Source organism: Solanum dulcamara, chromosome 9 (assembly GCF_947179165.1).
Source record: "Solanum dulcamara chromosome 9, daSolDulc1.2, whole genome shotgun sequence".
In the NCBI taxonomy this organism is placed as follows: domain Eukaryota; kingdom Viridiplantae; phylum Streptophyta; class Magnoliopsida; order Solanales; family Solanaceae; genus Solanum; species Solanum dulcamara.
Window position 1 is genome coordinate 75,308,171 of NC_077245.1, and position 19,838 is coordinate 75,328,008.

The following is a 19,838-nucleotide window of genomic DNA, read 5'->3' on the forward strand; positions in this document are numbered from 1 at the left end:
CCAATTACTTAATGTCCCCATAGTTGCATACGAATCAAAATTGTTTGCAACTAATTAGAAAAAAGATGATACTTCATACAAATATCTATGTTCAGTTTCTACATTGGGGAGTCACAACTAACGTATCTACTATGGGAAAACTTACCATCTCCAAAAGATACAGAGGTAACATAACAACACCATCATCCAGAACACAAAGCCTATTAATTTCTTCTTTTTCTTTCTTTTTTCCAAAAGATTTGCAGAGAATGGAACAATTTAAAAATTTTCAAGTAGTGAAAATACAATAGAGTCAACAAGATAAATAGTTGGTGAATTGAAGAGGTAGCCAGTTACTAAAAAGATTAAAATACACAAAAATGTCATACAGTAACACTTAATGTCTTTGATAGTAATGGAACATTTAAATATAGATTTTCTCACATATTCTAAACCTTGCAGTCATTGATGTGCTCGATGGCAAGTTGTTTAACATAGAAAAGTGAAAAAAAATGTAAAAGATAAAAGTTTCTGACACAAACATGTTAAAAATTCAGCCTAAGAGCCTTCTCAGCATAGCACATCGAACACATTTTCCATCATAAGCGCGATTAAATCCAACCTTGATAACACAATTAAGTTATTGTACTGCCTTAGCTATTTTCTCGGCCACTTGATAACACAATTAAGTTGTTGTACTGCCTTAGCTATTTTCATGGCAACTATTGAATACTTACCATCCTCAATATTCCACACTATTGAACACTTTCCCAACTGTCCAATTACGATGAAAAAAACATATAAAGGCTAGATTTCAGTAACCATTCTGAAGATTCTGAAAGGAAGAAGACTTCAGTACATACCCATTGTGCTCTACTCCAAGCTCTTTCACCTCCCATTTAGCACTGGCAATCCGATCAACATACCTGCTTAAATAGTTCCAGTCAACATTACTTTAAGCACTTAAGCTTCGCGATTGTCATGTTAGGTAAAATATAAGTTGAAAACAAAAATAAATTACAAGTGTAGCTCCAACAAATATATAGATAACCAATGAACCAAGTTCCAAGTTCCAACATGTGCAGGGAATTCAGTCGCAGGCAAGTAATATAAGTCCTCGTACTATGTCCCTGCATTCTCCCATTTATGTAACAAACACACAGATCCACAGTGTTGGGAACCTATGAATAGATGGTGTTTTCCCTTTTATCTATTTTCATTATAGCTTTTATTGTCCTATATTTGGCAGATCTAGTTACCTTACACAGATCAACATTCATTATTAAAATCCCAGTGCAAACCAAAGAGACAAGATGAGGAAAAAATCAGAACATCCAAAATTCTTAACTATACAGACAATGAAAGCATAAAACTGCATCCATCATGATTGACAACAACTCCCTAAGGGGAGTGCATTGATATCATTCACCTTCATAAAAGCAAGGTAAACCAGCTATCATAACATAATAGAGCAAGGACAGATATCTCACCCATTTATGTGGAGAAGTAATCTAGCAGTCGTTTTATGAATATGATCTACAAGGTCTGGTACAGCATCCACCTATGGAAGACAACAAAGGAAAATTTCTTCACTTAATTGGTTCTATAGTGAAAGTATGAAATGAAACAACAACGTACTGTAAGCATGTCCTTTGATCAAACCTGACACAGTCAACAACATTTCATCACTTCAGCACATACAGATACAGTGAAGAACCAATTAAACACTTGCTTATGTACCTTTTCTATTCATTTGTACATTAAACGGTATCATAGCTATCATTTTTGTGTGGTCATGTTAGTTTTATCAGAAGCCTACATCACTCTTCCATACAGAGTGAAGCAATAGCTCACTACAAAATTCTAGATACATCAACAATCAGGACACGTCCGGGATCATTAGATAGGAATCCAAAGGTGAAGAGAGAAACAAAAAATATCACTAGTGTAAACGAAGAGTTTGAGAGTAAGCATTACACAATCTCCAAGATGAATTTTTTGAAAAAAAAAGAGGAGAATAGATCATTACAAGGAAATTATCTCACAACAAGCAAAAGTCTGGAAGAGACATACCAAATGTGCATAGAAATCCTCTACCAGTGCCGCATTATTTTGAAGCATTGACTGAAGATGCCCTTTAGATCTATGCAATAACCGAGCAACAACAAATATAGTGTCAGCACCTGCACATCTTTCCTGCAGCACAATATTGATAGACATTCAACATATCAAATATTTAAACTGTTAATAACATAGCTGTACATGAGAACAATCTGCAGATGATGTGCACTCTGCTAAAGAAGGGAAAGATAAAAATTACATTCATAATGCTTTTAGAGGAGATTTTTATGGTTTTTCTTTGAGATTGCTTCACCCTTATCCAATAAAAATGACATAAACCTACCCAAAAGAAGAGATTAAAACAAACAAGTTGTTATGAAAGTGGACCTTGGGCTTGCTTAGCACAAACGAGACCACAGTCCATACACTTCTAACACCCATTTTGAATTGCATTACCACGTCGTCTTAAGACTTAAACGGGCAGAGATGGGATACTTTTTTTATTTTTAATACGCCCCTCCAAAGCTTAGATTGATAAGAGACGCGATACTTTAATTTTTGGGATAGTTACCTATATATACACCATTTGGCCACCTAGTTTACCAAAAATAGACAAAGTATACTCTATATACACTCGGTTGTGTGTGTTGTGTATATGTATGTATATTATATGTATAGAAATGTATAGATATGTATATTAATATAAAGTATACATATATACTATTTACATATTTTGTAAAGTAGATGGCCCAAAGGTATTGTGCTGTAATTTTCTTTTAATTTTTTAACACACCTCCTCACATGCTGATCTGATTCTCTTTTTCTTTTTTTTTTTCCTCAGGTCAAGCATGTGGAAATATTTGACGGATAAAAGATTTGGATCTAGAACCTTTGTCTGATAGGTTACTATGCTAAGAAAATAAATCTAGGGCCTAACTCAATCCCAAAAGCTAGATCAAGAAAAAATAAGAAGACAGCAGCTGATATGCTTGACCTTTGTGGAATTCAAACATACGCAAGGGGAAATGTCATATTTAGCCATAAGTTGCTTCAGAATGGAAAATACCAGTTGCCATTGGTGAGAGCTTCCATAACAGATCAGCGCATTTGGCTAATGCATCAAAAACCCCATTCCAAAGGAATTTATCATTTACCTTATCTATCACAAAAAATGGCTCTCTGTTCTAAAATTAGATAGGTATCAACAAAAAAGAAGCTTTACTGATAAAGATCTTGTTTACAAAGCATATGTATCATCAAATTCCAATTACTAACCATGAAATTAAAAGGGAGGTACAAGAATACAGTGAAAGAGAACATCTTTGTATTAGCTCATGAAATCACATATAATAGAAAGCTTGAGCATACTTGAATTACTGCATGCAATTAAAGAGGTTAGTAGTGCCGCTCAAGAAAATTACAGAGTTCAGTAGTGAACTACTTATAATCCGAGCTTTACGAGTCAAACTTTAAGAAGACATTTGCTGAATAAAAATCGAGCCTGGTAAGCATAGGTAACTGATTGCCAGCTACCAGGATAAGGTTAGAACATGAAAGACCAACTCATTACATGAAGCAAATAAGAAGGCCTTCACCAACATGCAAAACTACCAAATCCATATGGTAAAACAAGCTAATTTCTTAATCACTTATATAGACTGTTAACATAGTTGATATTCAGGCTTTACACTTACATTAGGTTCGCTGTCTGTTAGGAGCATTGTTACTCAAGTTAGAGACCTGTATATCTGTGCGATAAGTTTGAGATTTAGAGAACATCTAGTTTTACAGAACCTCCTGATGATATGTTTTTTTAATAACCGAAAAATTCCCGAGGATCGATGGCGGTTCGAACTCAGTAGATAATGTCCCCATCCCTCTACCCTTCTTCTTAAATACCATGTTTGGTCGCAACAGAGATCAAATCCATGACGTGCGCCTAACCCATACATCACATGATACACTCTTAACACTAAACCAAAGCCTTGGAGGCAGAACCTCCTGCTAGTACTGAAAGACAAATTATTTATTATTGAAACAAAATGGACCTGAAAAGGTAAAATGGACACAGAGGATTCATTTAGCCAACTATTTTTTGATTGACGCACAATTGATTCACTGTTGTTGAACTTCATATTTTTCAAGTTGACGGTTGGGGATTTGAAACTGGGTTTAGCCTTTGGCAAGGAAGTATTTATGATTGTACTGAAGGAGGTCAGCATCAGACAATCAAAGAAATCTGCACCGAAATGGTTGAAAAAGACTTCAAATATTTCTAGCAGCTGAAAAACAAATAACAAAAACCATCTTGACACCATGCCTAATAGATGGCACCCTTTAACTCCATAAGAGTTTTTTAAACTATAAGTTAACTCTGATTCAAAACCAAAACCGATAACTTTTCATGCTCTACAGATCTTGGCGAGGACTACACAGACGAAGCGAGTAGATTGTAACACATCATTATTCATTGCCATCCATTTAATCATTCACGGTAAAATGAAGCCTGTAGTAATATAAACATACTGGGAAGAAAGGTGAACCATTCAAATCAAGACATGCTGAATATTACAACTTAAAGATGAAGCTTTGAGATGGACATGAAATTAGCACAACTGAAGTGTAAGCTCATTAGTTGTAGTCTCCCAAGAACCTATAAAGTTTTTATAACCATTTATTTAAATAGATAACTCTGATTCCAAACTGATAATCTTTCATGATTCTGAGCTCGTTATTAGAAAGGACTACACAAGTGAAGTAAATTGCAACACATCATTACTTGCTGCCATTCATTTGACAATTCAAGGTAAAACGAAGCCTATAGTAGTTTAAACATAGTGGGAAGGAAGGTAAAGTATACATATAAAGACACGCCAAATATTGGACAGCAATATGGAGTTTTAAGATGGACATGAAATTAATAGTTCAGTTGTATCTTCACTAGAACACCCCAACCCACTAGCAAAGAATTGAGGAGAAAGATCAGTGACCAAGCAAGTATCAATACCAGTACAAGTACAGTAGTCTCATAAAAGTGGACCAGATATTTGGAAAAGACATATCCCATAAACCATACTTTTGTACAGAAGTAAGTACCTTCAGTCCCAGGGATGCACCAGTTAAGTAACTTGGGGGGCTGGTGGGAGTGACATCCATGTGAGAAAATGTACTTGAGCTTGAGGGAGAAGAGGAAGAAAATGATTGAGATTGGGGTTTCATCCATTGGTCACAATCTTGTGTTATTCGTGATAATGCAGTCTTCAGCCTATCTGGGACCATGAGGGAAACAGGGATTTTATAAAGGGTAAAATGCAGACCAAAATCTTAATATACAGGAAAATAAATGAGGTAAAAAATTAAAAAAGAAAGAAAAAACTGCAATAGAGGAATGAATCATAAATAATTCCTTTTGAGAGTGTTGGAGGAAGTGAATGAATAAAAATACTTACACGACAGCGTGTCAGTCACAGCCTTTCCACTAGGATGAATACTTTGCTGACCGAAGGTCTCAAAGACGAAGTGAAAGAAGATCCCAAACAATTGGCAAAATCCCTGTTGAGGAAATCATTTTTTCAAAAAAAAAAAGAAGGATGAAAGGAACATGAAAGCAAATCACTAGACAGAAAAATATCTGATTGGAGATCAATGACATCTAAAGGCAGTAAAAGTACCTTAAAAAATTCAACATTAACAACCTCTAACTTCTGCATCAGCCTCGCATATTTATCCAATGACCTGTGTTGCATTTATATTCAGCTTGAAAGAATTCTTCATCATCATCATCAGCATATCCAAGTATGACCAGTATTTACCTCAGGAGGCTAAGTGATGATCCTGTTTGCTCTTTTATTTGTTCATTGTTCCAATGTGAAGAACGATTTCTTGAATGACCAGGTTTAGAAATCCGGCTAGGTAGTTGGCTATCTTCATCAATAAAATCAGCATGAAGATCTTCATTTTCATCTTCCGATAAATTAGTATTCCCATTGACATGATTTACATCACTGTTTCTCAAAGAACTCTTATCCAAAGAATCTTCATTGGAGTTTCCACTTTCTTGCATTGCAGATCCATTAGGCAAACACTCCAAGTATTCCCTCGAACTACCATTTAGTTTTGGCAGAAATGGATTTCCACCCTTAAGCCAACTTGAAAATCCATTCCTCTTAGAGGAGTTAGTTTGGATAGGATGTACAGGCTTACGTACTTGCAGCAGTCGAGCATTCGGAGAGGTCTCAGATGAAACTATCAAAGCTGCTCCATCACCGACAAGCCCAGCGAAGCTTACTACTTCTATCGTCTCCGGTGGCAATATCAGCCAATTCTCCCTTTCCAGCACCATCTTGAGAGCCTGTATGAGGAAAGATTGTTAAAATCTTATCAAGTAGAGGGTGCAAAACATAGGGTAACTCTTTTTCCAGATAATGAAGGATCTTTAATGATCATGTTATTAAATCTGGCAATGACTTCGTATTGGACACACTCATGAGTTAGGTTGCATAACCAATCAACATTTCTCCAAACACAAGCCCCGGTACAGATGATGAACTTTTTCATGAATTTGAGGTTGTACTTTATCAAGCACAATTTTTCACAGTTATAACCATACTAACAAATTAAAGTATAACTGGCTGCTAGTTAAGAGTTTTCATGGATGAACTTGCAGAAATGACACTCACAGGCAAGAAAAAGCTTGAAGAATTATGTTTTATGCAAATGACAAAAAACATTACATGTAAATTGAGGGTCTAACAAACATCTTCCAAATACTGTAAAAGTCAATATTTTTGTCATGAATTTCCACAAGTCATTCTTCCGGGTAAGAGAAGTACTCAGTCATAGACCAAATTCACAGGGTTATTCTTCTATACACATGCAACTTAATAAAATATCAACCAAAAGTGTTGCCTCTTCCCTTCACTCAAAATCAATCACAAACATGAAACTATTTGACCCTTCATTACAATTCTCATCCCCTCACCCCTAGGGCTGCAATACAAATAGTTCAGCATAAACTGGTATAAACGCATGTATAAATCTACTTACATATATATTTTGCCGATGGAAAGCAGCTAAATAACTTTCACAAACAGATTTCACTTTCTGCCTGAACTCAATTGCTTCACTTCCACAAAAGGCTTCCCCAGCCAGTACAAAAATGTTTAAATCTTCATAAGTTATTAAGAATTGATGGATGCTAGCTGAATGAATAGCTGGTGAAGAAAGCAAGACAGCTGCACGACTTGTTGTAAGTTGCCAAAGATTCTTTCGACCTGTAAGTAATGTATGTGAAACAAAGGTCGTAGCATCTTTCCTCAGCTGAAACCAGGGGGATCCACTGCTTGACGCTGTACTTCCATCATCCCTTGCCTCTTCAACCCTATAATTTATGTTGGATGAACCGTGCATGGCAGTGTCAGCTGAAGCAACAGAAGTAGTTGGAGGGTCTTCAACAGAGGATAACGTTGGCGCTCTCTCTGTGCTTGGTGGCGAAATATCTTCCTGTTGTCAATCACAAGAAAATTTGGTTAATGTGTCGACCATCTCTAGTCTTGTATCTTAACCTTTACTTGACATGTGAGCAGGGAAAAGAGAGGAAGGCAGACTGCTCATTTTAAGCAAGTGCTCTGCAGACTTGAGCTATTCCAATGCACTTCAGACATAATTGTCTACTTAGTTACTATCTAAAAAATTCAAACCTGTATCATCAAAATCATACTGCACTAGCTTCTCTACTGAACTCTTACCATAAATTCCATTGTTAGGTACAACCTGACAGAACCATAAACCTTCTACAGAGGGAAAACAGATATGTATTCACGCAACTTTGATAAGTCAGGCTCAGGAAGGAAAAAACAAACAGCATCACATAGCAAGCAAATCTTGAAACTAGTAAGGTGAAGTAATGGGGTTTTAGAAAAGAGGGTGCTGCCCATGCAAAATTGCCATCATAAGAAAAGATACCATTACCTATGGAAAGGCATAAACTTTGAGAAAAAGTTGACTCTTCTATGCTTTGCAGCTAAAATGATTACTTTGAACAAGTTAAAGAGAAAGGTTAACACTTGGTATGGTACACCATGCTTCCCAAGAGAGACCACAAGTACAGAGGAAAGAATGTCATGCAGAGATGGAACAATTTACAAGGTATACCTATGGGCTATGGCCACCAAGAACTTATACGCCTGTACCTAAGGCATACATCCAAGGCAGTAGTGCACAAAGCATCCCACGTACACGCAAGTCTAGGGAAGGGTCACATCTCAAGGGGTGTGATGCAGACAGCCTACCCTAATTGCAAGCATTAGTGGTTGCTTCCACAGCTCGAACCTGTGACCTACAGGTCACACGGAGACAACTTTACCGTTGCTCCGAGGCTCCCCTTCGCTTAAGCATACATCTAAGGCATACATGAAGCACTTAAAAGCTTCCATGGAGTATACATTAATCATCACTGTACACACCTTATCCTCGGGCTGAAAGCTCTGTATTGCATGATATGAACACATCAACCTAAAAAGTACAGCTAGTGTTGCTAGCAAACACTGCCTGAACTTGGATTCAGGTATCTGGGTGCACAGATCACTATATGTGAGCCTGAAAACCGGACAAGAACGACAAAATCAAGAGTGAGAGAGAAGAAAACCACAATTAGTGGAGGTCAAAAGGCATGAAATATATACCTAGAACTTTGCACATTGTTGTTATCCAGATCCTGCAACAAGAGGAGCTATCTTTAAACAAATAACTTTAAAAATTCAATGCTCTTCAAATATCCTCCAACAAAAAGGGTATGCAAACTAAGCTTAATTCTATTCCTTATATACCTAATACTTTAGCCATATATCCCCCAAAACTGAATACAACACACCTCTTGTACGGTAGTCTTCAGCGCAGAGTGGGTTTCAGATAGAACCTCCTGCATAAAGAAACTCTGTATCTTCTCAGCAAGGCCAGCGACATCTCCAATTAGTGCATAAGCGTCAACTACCTGAGATCAGTACAAACACAACAATGAAAAATAGAACCAGAGTCGCTATTTCACAGAAGAGAGAAAGATGTACCCCTTCCAAACAAAAAAGTATATTACAAGGGGTTTGAGAACAAATTATAATGTGGGGATTATAATACTAGGATTAAACAATAACGGGATTATTTAGTGGATAAATAATTTTTTAGATGTTTGGCTCATTGGATTAAAAATGGAATATACGGGTTATAATATAAAACATGAGTTTGGTTTGGTACTAGATAAACTTAGAATAACTTTTGTTTCCAGTTTTGACTTGGCCTTCTTAAAGGACTTTGGGAGAAGAGCTTTGAAGAAGGGCATATTTGTCATTTGATTGTTTTATCCCAGGATTGTTATCCCACATAGAATGTGGTATAAAAATAATACCTCAATAGTGGTATAATTTATCCTTGGATCAATTATACCAGAATCAAAAATTATAACAAAACATAAGATAAAATAATCCCATTTCTTATCTTGGGACTCTTGTCCTTATCCCTTCAACCAAACAACTCCTAAAGGTGGTGCATATCCCACTTAGAAGCAAAGTGAGTGAGTGTGAGAGAGAGAGCGCGCTTCTACAGAAATTTCAAGGCATTAGCCAACTTGAACAATGATTCAAGGAATTGAAAGACCAGTTAATCATTTGTGCTTTTACAAAAGCAGAACTAAAGGGGAAAAGAAGGAATGAAGAATGAGAGAAAAGCATATAAAAAATCAATTTTGAATAGAGAAGTAGTCTGTCTCCTCGTCCTCTCTCCACTTACCAATTGGCACCTTGGACAGAAAATAACTATAATGATATTTTACCAATTTATAATGTGAAGAAGGTTGATTCACTCACAGTTACATAGTTCTCCTCTTTGAAATCCTGGCACACTCCTAATAGAAGTGAATCCAGCTTTTGAAGAGTCTTCCCTAACCAAACCTGCAAGATTTTTGAGAATATCAAAGAGCATGATCAAGTTGTTCACATATCCAAAAGGTCCAAAACCACCACAAGAAATGATGAGAAAAGCAACCACAAAGAAGAGGAAGGGAAAAAAGTAGGTGAAGAAGTGTAAAAACTAGGAGAAGATATGCAAAAGAGTTTCTCAAAATAAAAAGAAGTTTTTCTTTATTTAGATAAGAGATCTACTTAGTTACCTCAACACCACGGCTCATCTCTTGTGCAGCAGAAAGCTCTGAAAGTGTGTCCAAAAGTTGTAAATATTCTGATAGTACTTGGAATGCCTACAAGTTCGTTGCTTGGGCATTATGACAAGGTACGTATGCTAGAATCATATAGCAAACATGACAAGCCATAAGAAGGAACAATATCACTAGAGGAAAGAATGTGCAAGATGTCATGCTACCCTAAGTAATATCAGAAGTTGAATGGAACCTTTGAGAATCTTCCTTCCTCAACAAGAGTTTCAAGTGTTGATTGCATGTCTAGTGCATGGCGCAGCTCAGTCAGGACAGGAAGCACATCCTACAAAGAGAAACAATTCTTAAAAGGTTCATATACACACCGAAAAGAGGAGGGAATTCTAGACTCTATGTAGAAAACAAGTAGTACATCACAAAGAGAGATGACTAAGAACACCCCCACCTGGAAGTAAGAAAACAAGGAAAGCAACTTTACATATACATATATATAGGGTTTTGCTAACCTACTACATGAAGGTAGTAGGATAGCAATGTACCATTTTTCAATTTACCAAAATACCCTTACTATTTTGTGCCAACACGCTAAATTTAAGGACCATTTTATCTTTCATCAAAATCCTCCCATTTCTTCTCTAAAATTCCCAGTCCTCAACAACTGTTCTGAGTTCTGACGAATAACACGGATTGTAGGACTAAGTTTATCTTCAACAATGGTTCTTCTCAAATTTCATAGGAACTATGTATGTGCATTAGTACAATTTTAATACTGAAGGAGCAGACGCATCTTACTTCTTGTTTTTCATATATATGTTAAATTGATCTAAATGTTGTCAAATATTATAAACAAAAAAGTCGTAAGTGAAAATTTGTAGCACGAATTCAAGCATAAGACTTCTTTGGAACGGAAATATAACCCCAAAAGAAAATCATTCAACAATTCTCATAGACTATTTGTAAAACCTAAGATGGACCATCGCTTCTATTTTGTCTTCTGTTATTTTCTGTTACCTTTCTCTGTTCTTGAAAATTGAAGGCCCGAATAACTCATAAGATCTTGACGCATGGGATTGTTTTATTTATTGTTCTTCGCTGAGAAAAAGAATATGACCAAATGGGTTTCAATCTCCTTCCCATAATCATCAACAGGCCTTGAATCATTCTTAGTATTACTTTTTTTGTTTTTAAATTTTAAATTTGAATTGGAATTGCCTAGAATTTCAATATGGGTATGCAAAAGAAAGAAGGGGAGGCGGTAACGGCTGGAAAGCAACCTGATGGAGAGGAATGAAAGTTAGGTTTAGTTTTTAAGATGGAAGACAAAAGTACTCAGTTCACTAAGGTGTTGACTATGTATTATAAGGTGTATTTAAGAGAAACAAAAAATGGGTACAATGCTAAACTGCTACCTTCATGGTGTAGGTTAGCAAGACTCATACATACATACATACACACACACATAAATATTCAACCAAAAAAATTAAGTATGCATCTTATATTAATATAAATATTCAGAAAAACAAGAAAGTGAACCCTTCGGGTGGCCCAGTGGTTTGGGCTTGGGACTTCTATGTTGGCGGTCTCAAGTTCGAAACCCCTTGCCAGCGAAAGCAAGAGGTTTGCCTTCTGGGTCGAGCTCATTGCACTGGGTTTGCCTAGTGGGGGTTACCTCTCCTATGTAGTTTGGGAGCTATTGCATGGGAGCGGGTTTTGCCCAGTACACACCCAAAGAATAGCGGTTGCGGGTTTCCCTTGTAATAAAAAATAAATAATAAAAAAAAACAAGAAAATGTGTACTTTGAAATGTTTATCGTTTCTAATGCGAACTTGGGGAATTGGAATAAAGGAATAAAAACTTGGAAACTGTCAAAAAATAGTTACAGCTTGTATTATGGTATAATGAAGTTTTAATCATTAAAAAGTTATTGCATTCCTAGTATCACCATACAAGGAAATAATGAGATTTTTTAAGTAATTAAGAAGGTAAAATAATGAAAAAACAGAAATACTGAAGGTCATAAAAGTTCATTATTTACAATTTTATCCAGCATATAATACACATATGAAGGGTAAAAATATCAAAATTCCATGTTGGAGAATCGTACTTTCGTAATAGTATAGATATGTACATTTGTTTTTGTTTATTTATACATATGTGCATTTGTATTGTATACACATATATAGTAATATAGAGAGAGAATGAGTGCGTACTTTTTTGAGAAGGAATTTTTTATTTTTTTTGAGAAGGGAGGATGGGTGTGTACTACTGTACTACAATCATCTGATGCAAGAACAATTGTCTTTTTTCCTCAGAATGTGTGTGCGCGCACAAAATTTGCCAGTCAGCAAATTGACCATTAGATTGCAATGCATATCACCACTGTACCAACGTTCTAAATTTGTCCCAAGAAAATGGAGAAGAACTTATAGAAAATTTCATCGCGAATTCCAGTAAAGTTTGTCCTCCAGGTGGAAACACATAAAATAGCAAGATTTTGCCTTCAAAGATGCAAAAAGATACCAGATCGTACAATTTATTTGAAGCTAACTTTAAGATGTGAAATACTTTTATGAAACATTACCAGGAGAAATATGAAATTCTAACCATCAACGAGGAATGACATGGAATGTCATTGCTGAATAAGGAACAAAAATATGGGCTTACTTGGACACAATTCTATTACTTCCCACTAAAGGTAATATATATGTTTGTTTAAGGAAAAAAGGGGTGGTGGGGGAAGGGGAAGCAATAGTATCACTGATCTGTGAAAGAGTTAAGTATGGGACAGTACCAAGAGTGCTTGTTTTCTTTTAGAATTGTTGGAGACAATGAGATCCCTTGAAACCTCATTCCTTGAAGAGGTTAAATACCGGCGACCATTCTGCAAAACTCAAAAAAGAATGAAGTTTGGTAAACTGTGATGAAGCTGCCTCTAACCAAACTGTTACAGAAACTATCAGAAGCAAGTCATATTATCTTAATGCAAAGAAAAATATAAAAGGTGATCTACCACTGAAAGAGATTGCAACAATTAGGAATCTTCTTAGTAGAACAACAAGAAGTCCCAATGCAACAACATCAGCTGCTTACCATGCAAATGACATTCGCAATCTTCAAGTCTCTTTCTAGTTGTCTCACAAGATCCATTCCCTTCACTGCAGATACAACAAAAAATTCCAAAATTAGAAGATAAAAGTTCACATGTTAACTAAATGATAATAACCAAGTACTACTCATTTCCTATTGAGGGACTCGCAAAATGTTTAACATCAATTCCATCAATAATGTTATTCTATAAAATTTTCACTAGTTTAGCAATTCAAGGGAAAGTATGGAAGAGGGGAAGGAAGAGGGGGGAAATGGGGATAAGGGTACAAACTGTTGTTTATGGATAGTTGATAGTAAAATCATTAGTTGGAATGTGAGGGTAATGAATGACCCTAACAAAAGGGCCATCATCAAGGTGGGTTTAATGGAATTGGGTGCTGTCCTTGAATGTTTTCAAGAAACTGGCATGGAAGTGATGTCTGATAGTATTGTATGAAGTGTTTTTTTTTTTTGAGAATATTATTGTAAGAAGTATTTGGGGAGGAAGGTGGGTGAAATATGAGTTTGTTCTGGCTAGGGGGAATTCTCTTATCATGGGATGAGGGAAAGTGGGGCAGATGGAGGTAAAGAAAGGAGAGTTCTTGTTAGCAGTTAGATTCTGCAACTGTGAAGATGGAGTAGAGTGGGGATTTGCAGGGGTGTATGGCCTTGTGGGGAGAGGGGTTCAAAGACGAGATGAGTGGGATATCCCATGGTTTTTAGGTGGATACTTTAATACTATTCAATATCCGGAGAGGGATGGGTGTAGGGTGATTTCTAGAGCTATGGAGGAGTTCTCTAAGTTTATTAATGACCATGTTCTTATTCATCTTCCTCTAATAGGTGCTAGTTTTACATGGTCTAGATCGAGATTAGATAAATTCTTGGTATCCACCACTTGGGAGGAGATGGCCCCGAACTTGATTCAAATTCCTCTACCGAGACTTACATCAGATCATTCACCTATCATGCTATATGGATGGAGGGGAAGAAATATGAGAGCTCCTTTTTAGATTTGAGAATATGTGGTTGAGGGCACGGGAATTTAGGGATAGATTTGGGGGTTGGTAGAATAGTTATGTGGTGGTGGGGAACCCATCCTTCCGACTTACAAAAAAAATGAAGATGTTTAAAAAGGATATTAGGGTGTGGGACAAAGAGATGTTTGGGAGGGTTGAGGTGAAAATGAAAGAGATCATAAGTGACGTGGGGGAGTTAGAGAGGGTAGACGAAGAGGGGGAGTTGGATGCAAGGGAAAGAGAAGTACAAAAATGAGCTAGCTTCCTTGGCATTGGCTCAAGAGATCAGTTGGAGACAAAAATCTAAGGCACTATGGTTGAAAGAGGGAGATTCTTACACAAAAATTTCATAGAGTAGCTGTGGAAAATAGAAGGAGAAATTTCATCAATTCAATTGAGGTAAATGGGGCAGTGCATGAGGAGAAGACGGAGGTTGAAGGGGTGATAGGGGGTTGTTATGAACATTATTTAGAGAGGAGTTAGATTGGAGACTGAAATTAGAGAGACTAGAATTTAATCAAATAGGGGAGGATAAGAGAGAATAGTTGGAGAGGGTATTGGGGAAGAGGAGGTATGGGAGGCGATGGAGTGTTGTGCCCGGGATAAAGCTCCAGATCCAGACGATTTTACTTTGGCATTTTTTCAGCATTGTTGGAATATAGTCAATGTTGAAGTGATGGAGACCATTGAAGCTTCCCAGGTTACCAGTGGACTTTGAATAAAGCCTTAATGCTTCTTTCGTTGGCATTATCCCAAAAAGAGAAGGCGCTACGAGTATCAAAGACTATAGGCCTATTAGTCTAGTGAGAAGCACCTAAAAGATTATTTCTAAGGTGCTTTCCAATAGACTAAAAAGGTCTTGGATGAGACAGTTTCTACCTCACGGAATGTTTTTGTGGAAGGCAGGCAAATTTTAGATGCATCACTGGTGAGTTTGATGGAACACATTAGAATGCTAAGGACGTTAGAATGTTAAAACAGTCCTTAAGTGTTTGTATGTCAGAAGTCATCCAAGCATGACGTGAATTGTATCTCATTTAAAGTGTCTTGTATTTCATTTCATTAAACCTCCAATATGTATGCTCCACCTGAGGGGTAATGTTGAAAGTATTGTAGATATTAGAACATATAGCTATTAGAATAGATGATGCAGCAATCTTTCACTTTGCTAGTGATGAGGGGGTGAATTTAACACCAGGAACTTAGGTAATATGTGAATTACATATGCTAGCTTGTGTTTTATGTGTATATTTTCAAATGAAGATGTGGATCACCTCTTATTGCATTGAAAGTGACTACACGATTGTGGTAGATAGAATCAAATTGGTTCGACTTGCAGTGGAAAATGTAGAGATCAGAAAAGAACTACCTCATCGTAGTTGTGCCTTTTAAATAAAGAAGAGAAGACGCAGGGCATCGGATGTTGCGGTCTAGCCATAATGTGAGTGTTGTGGAAAGAGAAATAGGAGAGCATTTGTGGGGAAAGAGAATAACTTGTACATTTGAAGAATAGTGTTTTGTTCTTCATTCTTGGTGCACTAGTGAGTCCTTGTGTGTGTAGATTATGATGTAATTCTTAGAATATATTATATTTTGTTGTATGTCCTCTATTTTTCACAGAAGTTTTTCCAAATTAAAAAAATTACTTACCTTGTCAAAAGAGTAAGCGCTTTGATTTGATTGGTTTGATGTAATTGTGCCTAGTATCAGGAATTTACCAAGTCTGGAACATGTGCAAGTAATAGAAATTCCCAAAAACTGATGGAATAATCAAAGTTGTTCGATCATTTCTTACCCTTTTTTCCTATCTTTTACACATCTAAACAAGATACTGAGTAATAGAACTACTAGTGCACAAAGAAACTAATAATATTAAAGAAACAAAATAGACTGAAATAATATCTAGAATCAATACTCAGAAAGAATTAACCAAACAAAGGTGGACGAGACAGAGACCAGCAGTAACCTTCAAGCACTTTTAATGGTTCCAATAGATTGAAGGGGAAAACACCAAGAACAACTCTTACCCATTACTTCATGATGCTCCATAACATGGCGTGACAAGCGTTCAGAAATTCTGTCTAGCTGCGATAATCTAAGAGTGGCCTACAGTTTAATACATAGCAGAATCATTGTTTTAGTAATGGAAAATTCATTTATACAGTTGACACATATCTCATAAAAGCATACTGGTAAAAAGTTCCAATGCACTTTTATCCATTACAAAGCCAATTATATAAGGTGATTTCAACATTTTTTTGTACTATGAGTTGCTTTTCTAATGAAAAGAGAATTATTAACAAAATAGGAAAGCAGCTGACAAAAAGAAAAGCATATACTCAATTCCATCAAATAAACGCAAAATCCAGGAAAACCAGCTCCATCATGTAATTGCAGATTACCAACTCATAAGCCATCAAACAATCCCAACTACTTTTTACAATGAAATGTGAAGAAAAGTATAGATAGAGTGGAATATTCAACTACTTTACTCTTAAAATGTACAAAAGCACAAATATTAGCACTATTCCAAGCTTACCCTCTTATTGAACTGAGCCCAAGAGATTACTATGTACCGAGCCTAGTCCAGCTCGACCTGAGCTCAACCAAACTTTCCATATTAAACAAGGCACGGAATATAATAAAGAAGGAAAGACTTCTCGAACTAATGGTCTTAAACATGTCCTGACAGGAGATCTCTGTGGCTATAAGAGTATGTCCTCAACACAATACAATCTTAACAGAAGGGGTTTTCAGTTGGTCAACAGATGCAATATGTGTAAGGAAAGCCTGGAGAGTGTCAGTCATCTATGTTTACATTGTTCAGTGACTACTGACCTATGGAGTATGTTCTTTTGTATTTTTGGTTTGAACTATGTCTTGCCACAACACTTGAGAGAGGCATGCATAAGTTGGGGCCTGTGAAGAGTTGATAAGGCCATCAAGAATATCTGGAGGATAGTTCCTCCTGCGATTTTTGCTGTTTGTGAAATGAAGAACCAAAGATGTTTTGGTGGCATCTCAACTCCAAATCACTCTCAAAGCTAAATGTTTACTTAGACTTCTTTGTTGGATCAAAAGTTAACACCTGTATTTAGTACTGACCAATTTTGGACTTTGTTAGCTCCCTATTGATAGATTGACAAATTGTGGGCTTTAAAAAAAGTGCAAAAGAAAGATTTGAAAGCCCCTTTACAATTTGTCAATCTATCACTAGGGAGCTAACAAAGTCCGAAAATTATGTTCTAGTGTTTATTGTAATCCGTAATTATGCATCTTCTTGATGCCTTTAAATGAAACACCTTTACTTCATCAAAAAAACATATGCAAGTCCTTAAGGATAAAAAAAGTTAAGAAGTTTGCAACTACAGAAAGACATCACTCTTTTTAGAGGCCAAAAAGTTGGGTTGTAATAATAACAAATTGAAATGGACAGAGTACTAATTCACTAATTGAACTTAATGGATGAATATTTTTTAAAGTAATCAATACATGACTCAACTGAGTAAACCAAGTTACGTCGAGTAAGCTCAGTTGAGTTTGAACTTGACCAAGTCAAGCCAAACTTTTGACTAAAACTGAGTCGAGCTTCAATGGAAACCAAGTTGAACCAAGCCCCGACCCAGCCCAACTCTTTTACTTGGCCAAATAACAAATTTCCACATACTTGGGAAGAAGAGCACTCCCCAAACATAAAGAATAAACTCAAATGAGAATAGAGCTCATTTCTAGTCCCTTTTTATCTAGCTTTCACAAAAATATCATTTTTTTTCTCAGATTTTATTTTATAAGGAAAATTTGAGCAGATTCTATTATTGCAAGTCCAGTATTGTAACGTCTGAGTCTGGCGTGTAATTGAGGCTTGATACACAAGTCATCCAAAAGAATTGAGGTTTCAAGTATCTTGGGTTTACTATCCAAGGGAATGGGGAGATTGATGATGATGTCACACATCGTGTTGGTGCAGACTGCAAAGTGGATGAAATGCAGGCTCGCAAATATTGTGTGATAAGAAGGTGCCACCAAAACTTGAAGGCAAGTTCAACAAATTGGTGGTTAAACCAACTGTGTTGTACGAGGTGGAGTGTTGGTTAGCCAAGAACTCTCACGTTCAGAAGATGAAAGTTGTGGATATGAGAAAGTTTCGTTGGGAGAGTGGGCATTCTAGGAGAGATAAGATTAGAAATGAAGACATATGGGACCAAGTAGGAGTAGAGGACAAGATGTGGGAAGCGACGCTGAGATGGTTCAGACATGTGAAGAGGAGATGCACGGATGCCCTAGTAAGGAGGTGTAAGAGGTTGACTATGGATGGTTTCAGGAGAGGTAGAAGTAGGCCAAAGAAGCATTGGAGAGAGGTGATTAGAAAGGACATGCACAATTGCAGCTTGCTGAGGACATGACCTTAGATAGGACGTTGTGGAGGACGCGGATTAGGTAGAAGGTTAGTAGTAGAGCGTTTCTTGTTTATCCTTCCTTACTAGTAGAGTATTTCTGTTGTAGTTTTTTGTCCTCCGAATTCTATTACTATCTACTATCTTTTGAACTTGGACTATCACCCTATTTTGTTGTTAGTTATTGTTCCTTTTTTTTAGAATGTTTTGTCATGCTTTACTTAGTATTTGCTTTAATATGTTTTTCCTTGAGTCGATATTCTATCGAAAACAACTTCTCTACCTCAAGGTAGTAAAGCCTGCGTACACTCTATTGTCTACTCTACCAAACCCCACTTGTGGAATTACACTAGGTATGTTGTTATTGTTGTATCATAAAATAAAGATGTGAATTGTCTACTCTACCAGACCCCACTTGTGGGATTACACTAGGTATGTTGTTATTGTTGTATCATAAAATAAAGATGTGTATTGTCTACTCTACCAGACCCCACTTGTGGGATTACACTAGGTATGTTGTTATTCTCGTATCATAAAATAAAGATGTGTTTTGCTAATTGACTTACAGTTGAAACATAACAAACAACAATCAAACCTGTACAATACGTCAATAACAAGCATATGGCAATTCAAATGGAGGATTCTCTCCCTCCTCCACCCAAAAGAAAGAATTTAAGTAATACCTGATCTTCCAAGTAAGTTAATTCACTCTCTTCAGATGGCATATGCTCCAGAATATGACCGACAGGATCAAATTCCTATACATAGATATCCCAGGAACTATCACAAAAATTAGAGTGATATGGATTGCAACTGTTAAAGTACAGGGACAACTAAGGGGAAGAAATGAGAGAAAATGAAGCAATTAGATCAATAAAAATAGATCTACAACAGGCTGGCAATGGGGGAAAATCATCATTTGTACAACATCAACTCTGTCCAGCATTATAGCTCGTACTTGCATATGCCCCCCATCCCATCCCTATGACAGATGGAGCATGTAAATAGCGGGTTCAGCCGAACCCATCATTTTCGACATGAAGTGTGTGTGTGTGTGTGTGTGTGTGTGTGTGTGTGTGAAAAATCACTAAATTTCAAACATTTTGAACCCATAATTTCAAAATTGTAATAGGTTA

At 36.5% G+C, this 19,838-nt stretch overlaps 1 protein-coding gene across 2 annotated transcripts in view; it reads right to left on the reverse strand.

Moving 5' to 3' along the window:
• LOC129903414 (uncharacterized) overlaps positions 1–19,838 on the reverse strand; it is a 30,360-nt gene that overhangs the window by 2,861 nt on the left and 7,661 nt on the right. For both annotated transcript variants that reach the window (XM_055978966.1, XM_055978965.1), the window contains exons 3-20: positions 19,386–19,460; positions 16,336–16,414; positions 13,293–13,357; positions 12,994–13,083; positions 10,437–10,526; positions 10,199–10,285; positions 9,897–9,980; positions 8,912–9,031; positions 8,724–8,755; positions 8,505–8,637; positions 7,087–7,542; positions 5,853–6,391; positions 5,712–5,775; positions 5,490–5,592; positions 5,137–5,309; positions 2,053–2,175; positions 1,470–1,540; positions 843–905 (exon numbers count right to left, since the gene is read on the reverse strand). In XM_055978966.1, the coding sequence (XP_055834941.1) occupies positions 843–905; positions 1,470–1,540; positions 2,053–2,175; positions 5,137–5,309; positions 5,490–5,592; positions 5,712–5,775; positions 5,853–6,391; positions 7,087–7,542; positions 8,505–8,637; positions 8,724–8,755; positions 8,912–9,031; positions 9,897–9,980; positions 10,199–10,285; positions 10,437–10,526; positions 12,994–13,083; positions 13,293–13,357; positions 16,336–16,414; positions 19,386–19,460 (2,447 nt within the window). The remainder of the gene's footprint in view (positions 1–842; positions 906–1,469; positions 1,541–2,052; positions 2,176–5,136; positions 5,310–5,489; positions 5,593–5,711; positions 5,776–5,852; positions 6,392–7,086; positions 7,543–8,504; positions 8,638–8,723; positions 8,756–8,911; positions 9,032–9,896; positions 9,981–10,198; positions 10,286–10,436; positions 10,527–12,993; positions 13,084–13,292; positions 13,358–16,335; positions 16,415–19,385; positions 19,461–19,838) is intronic.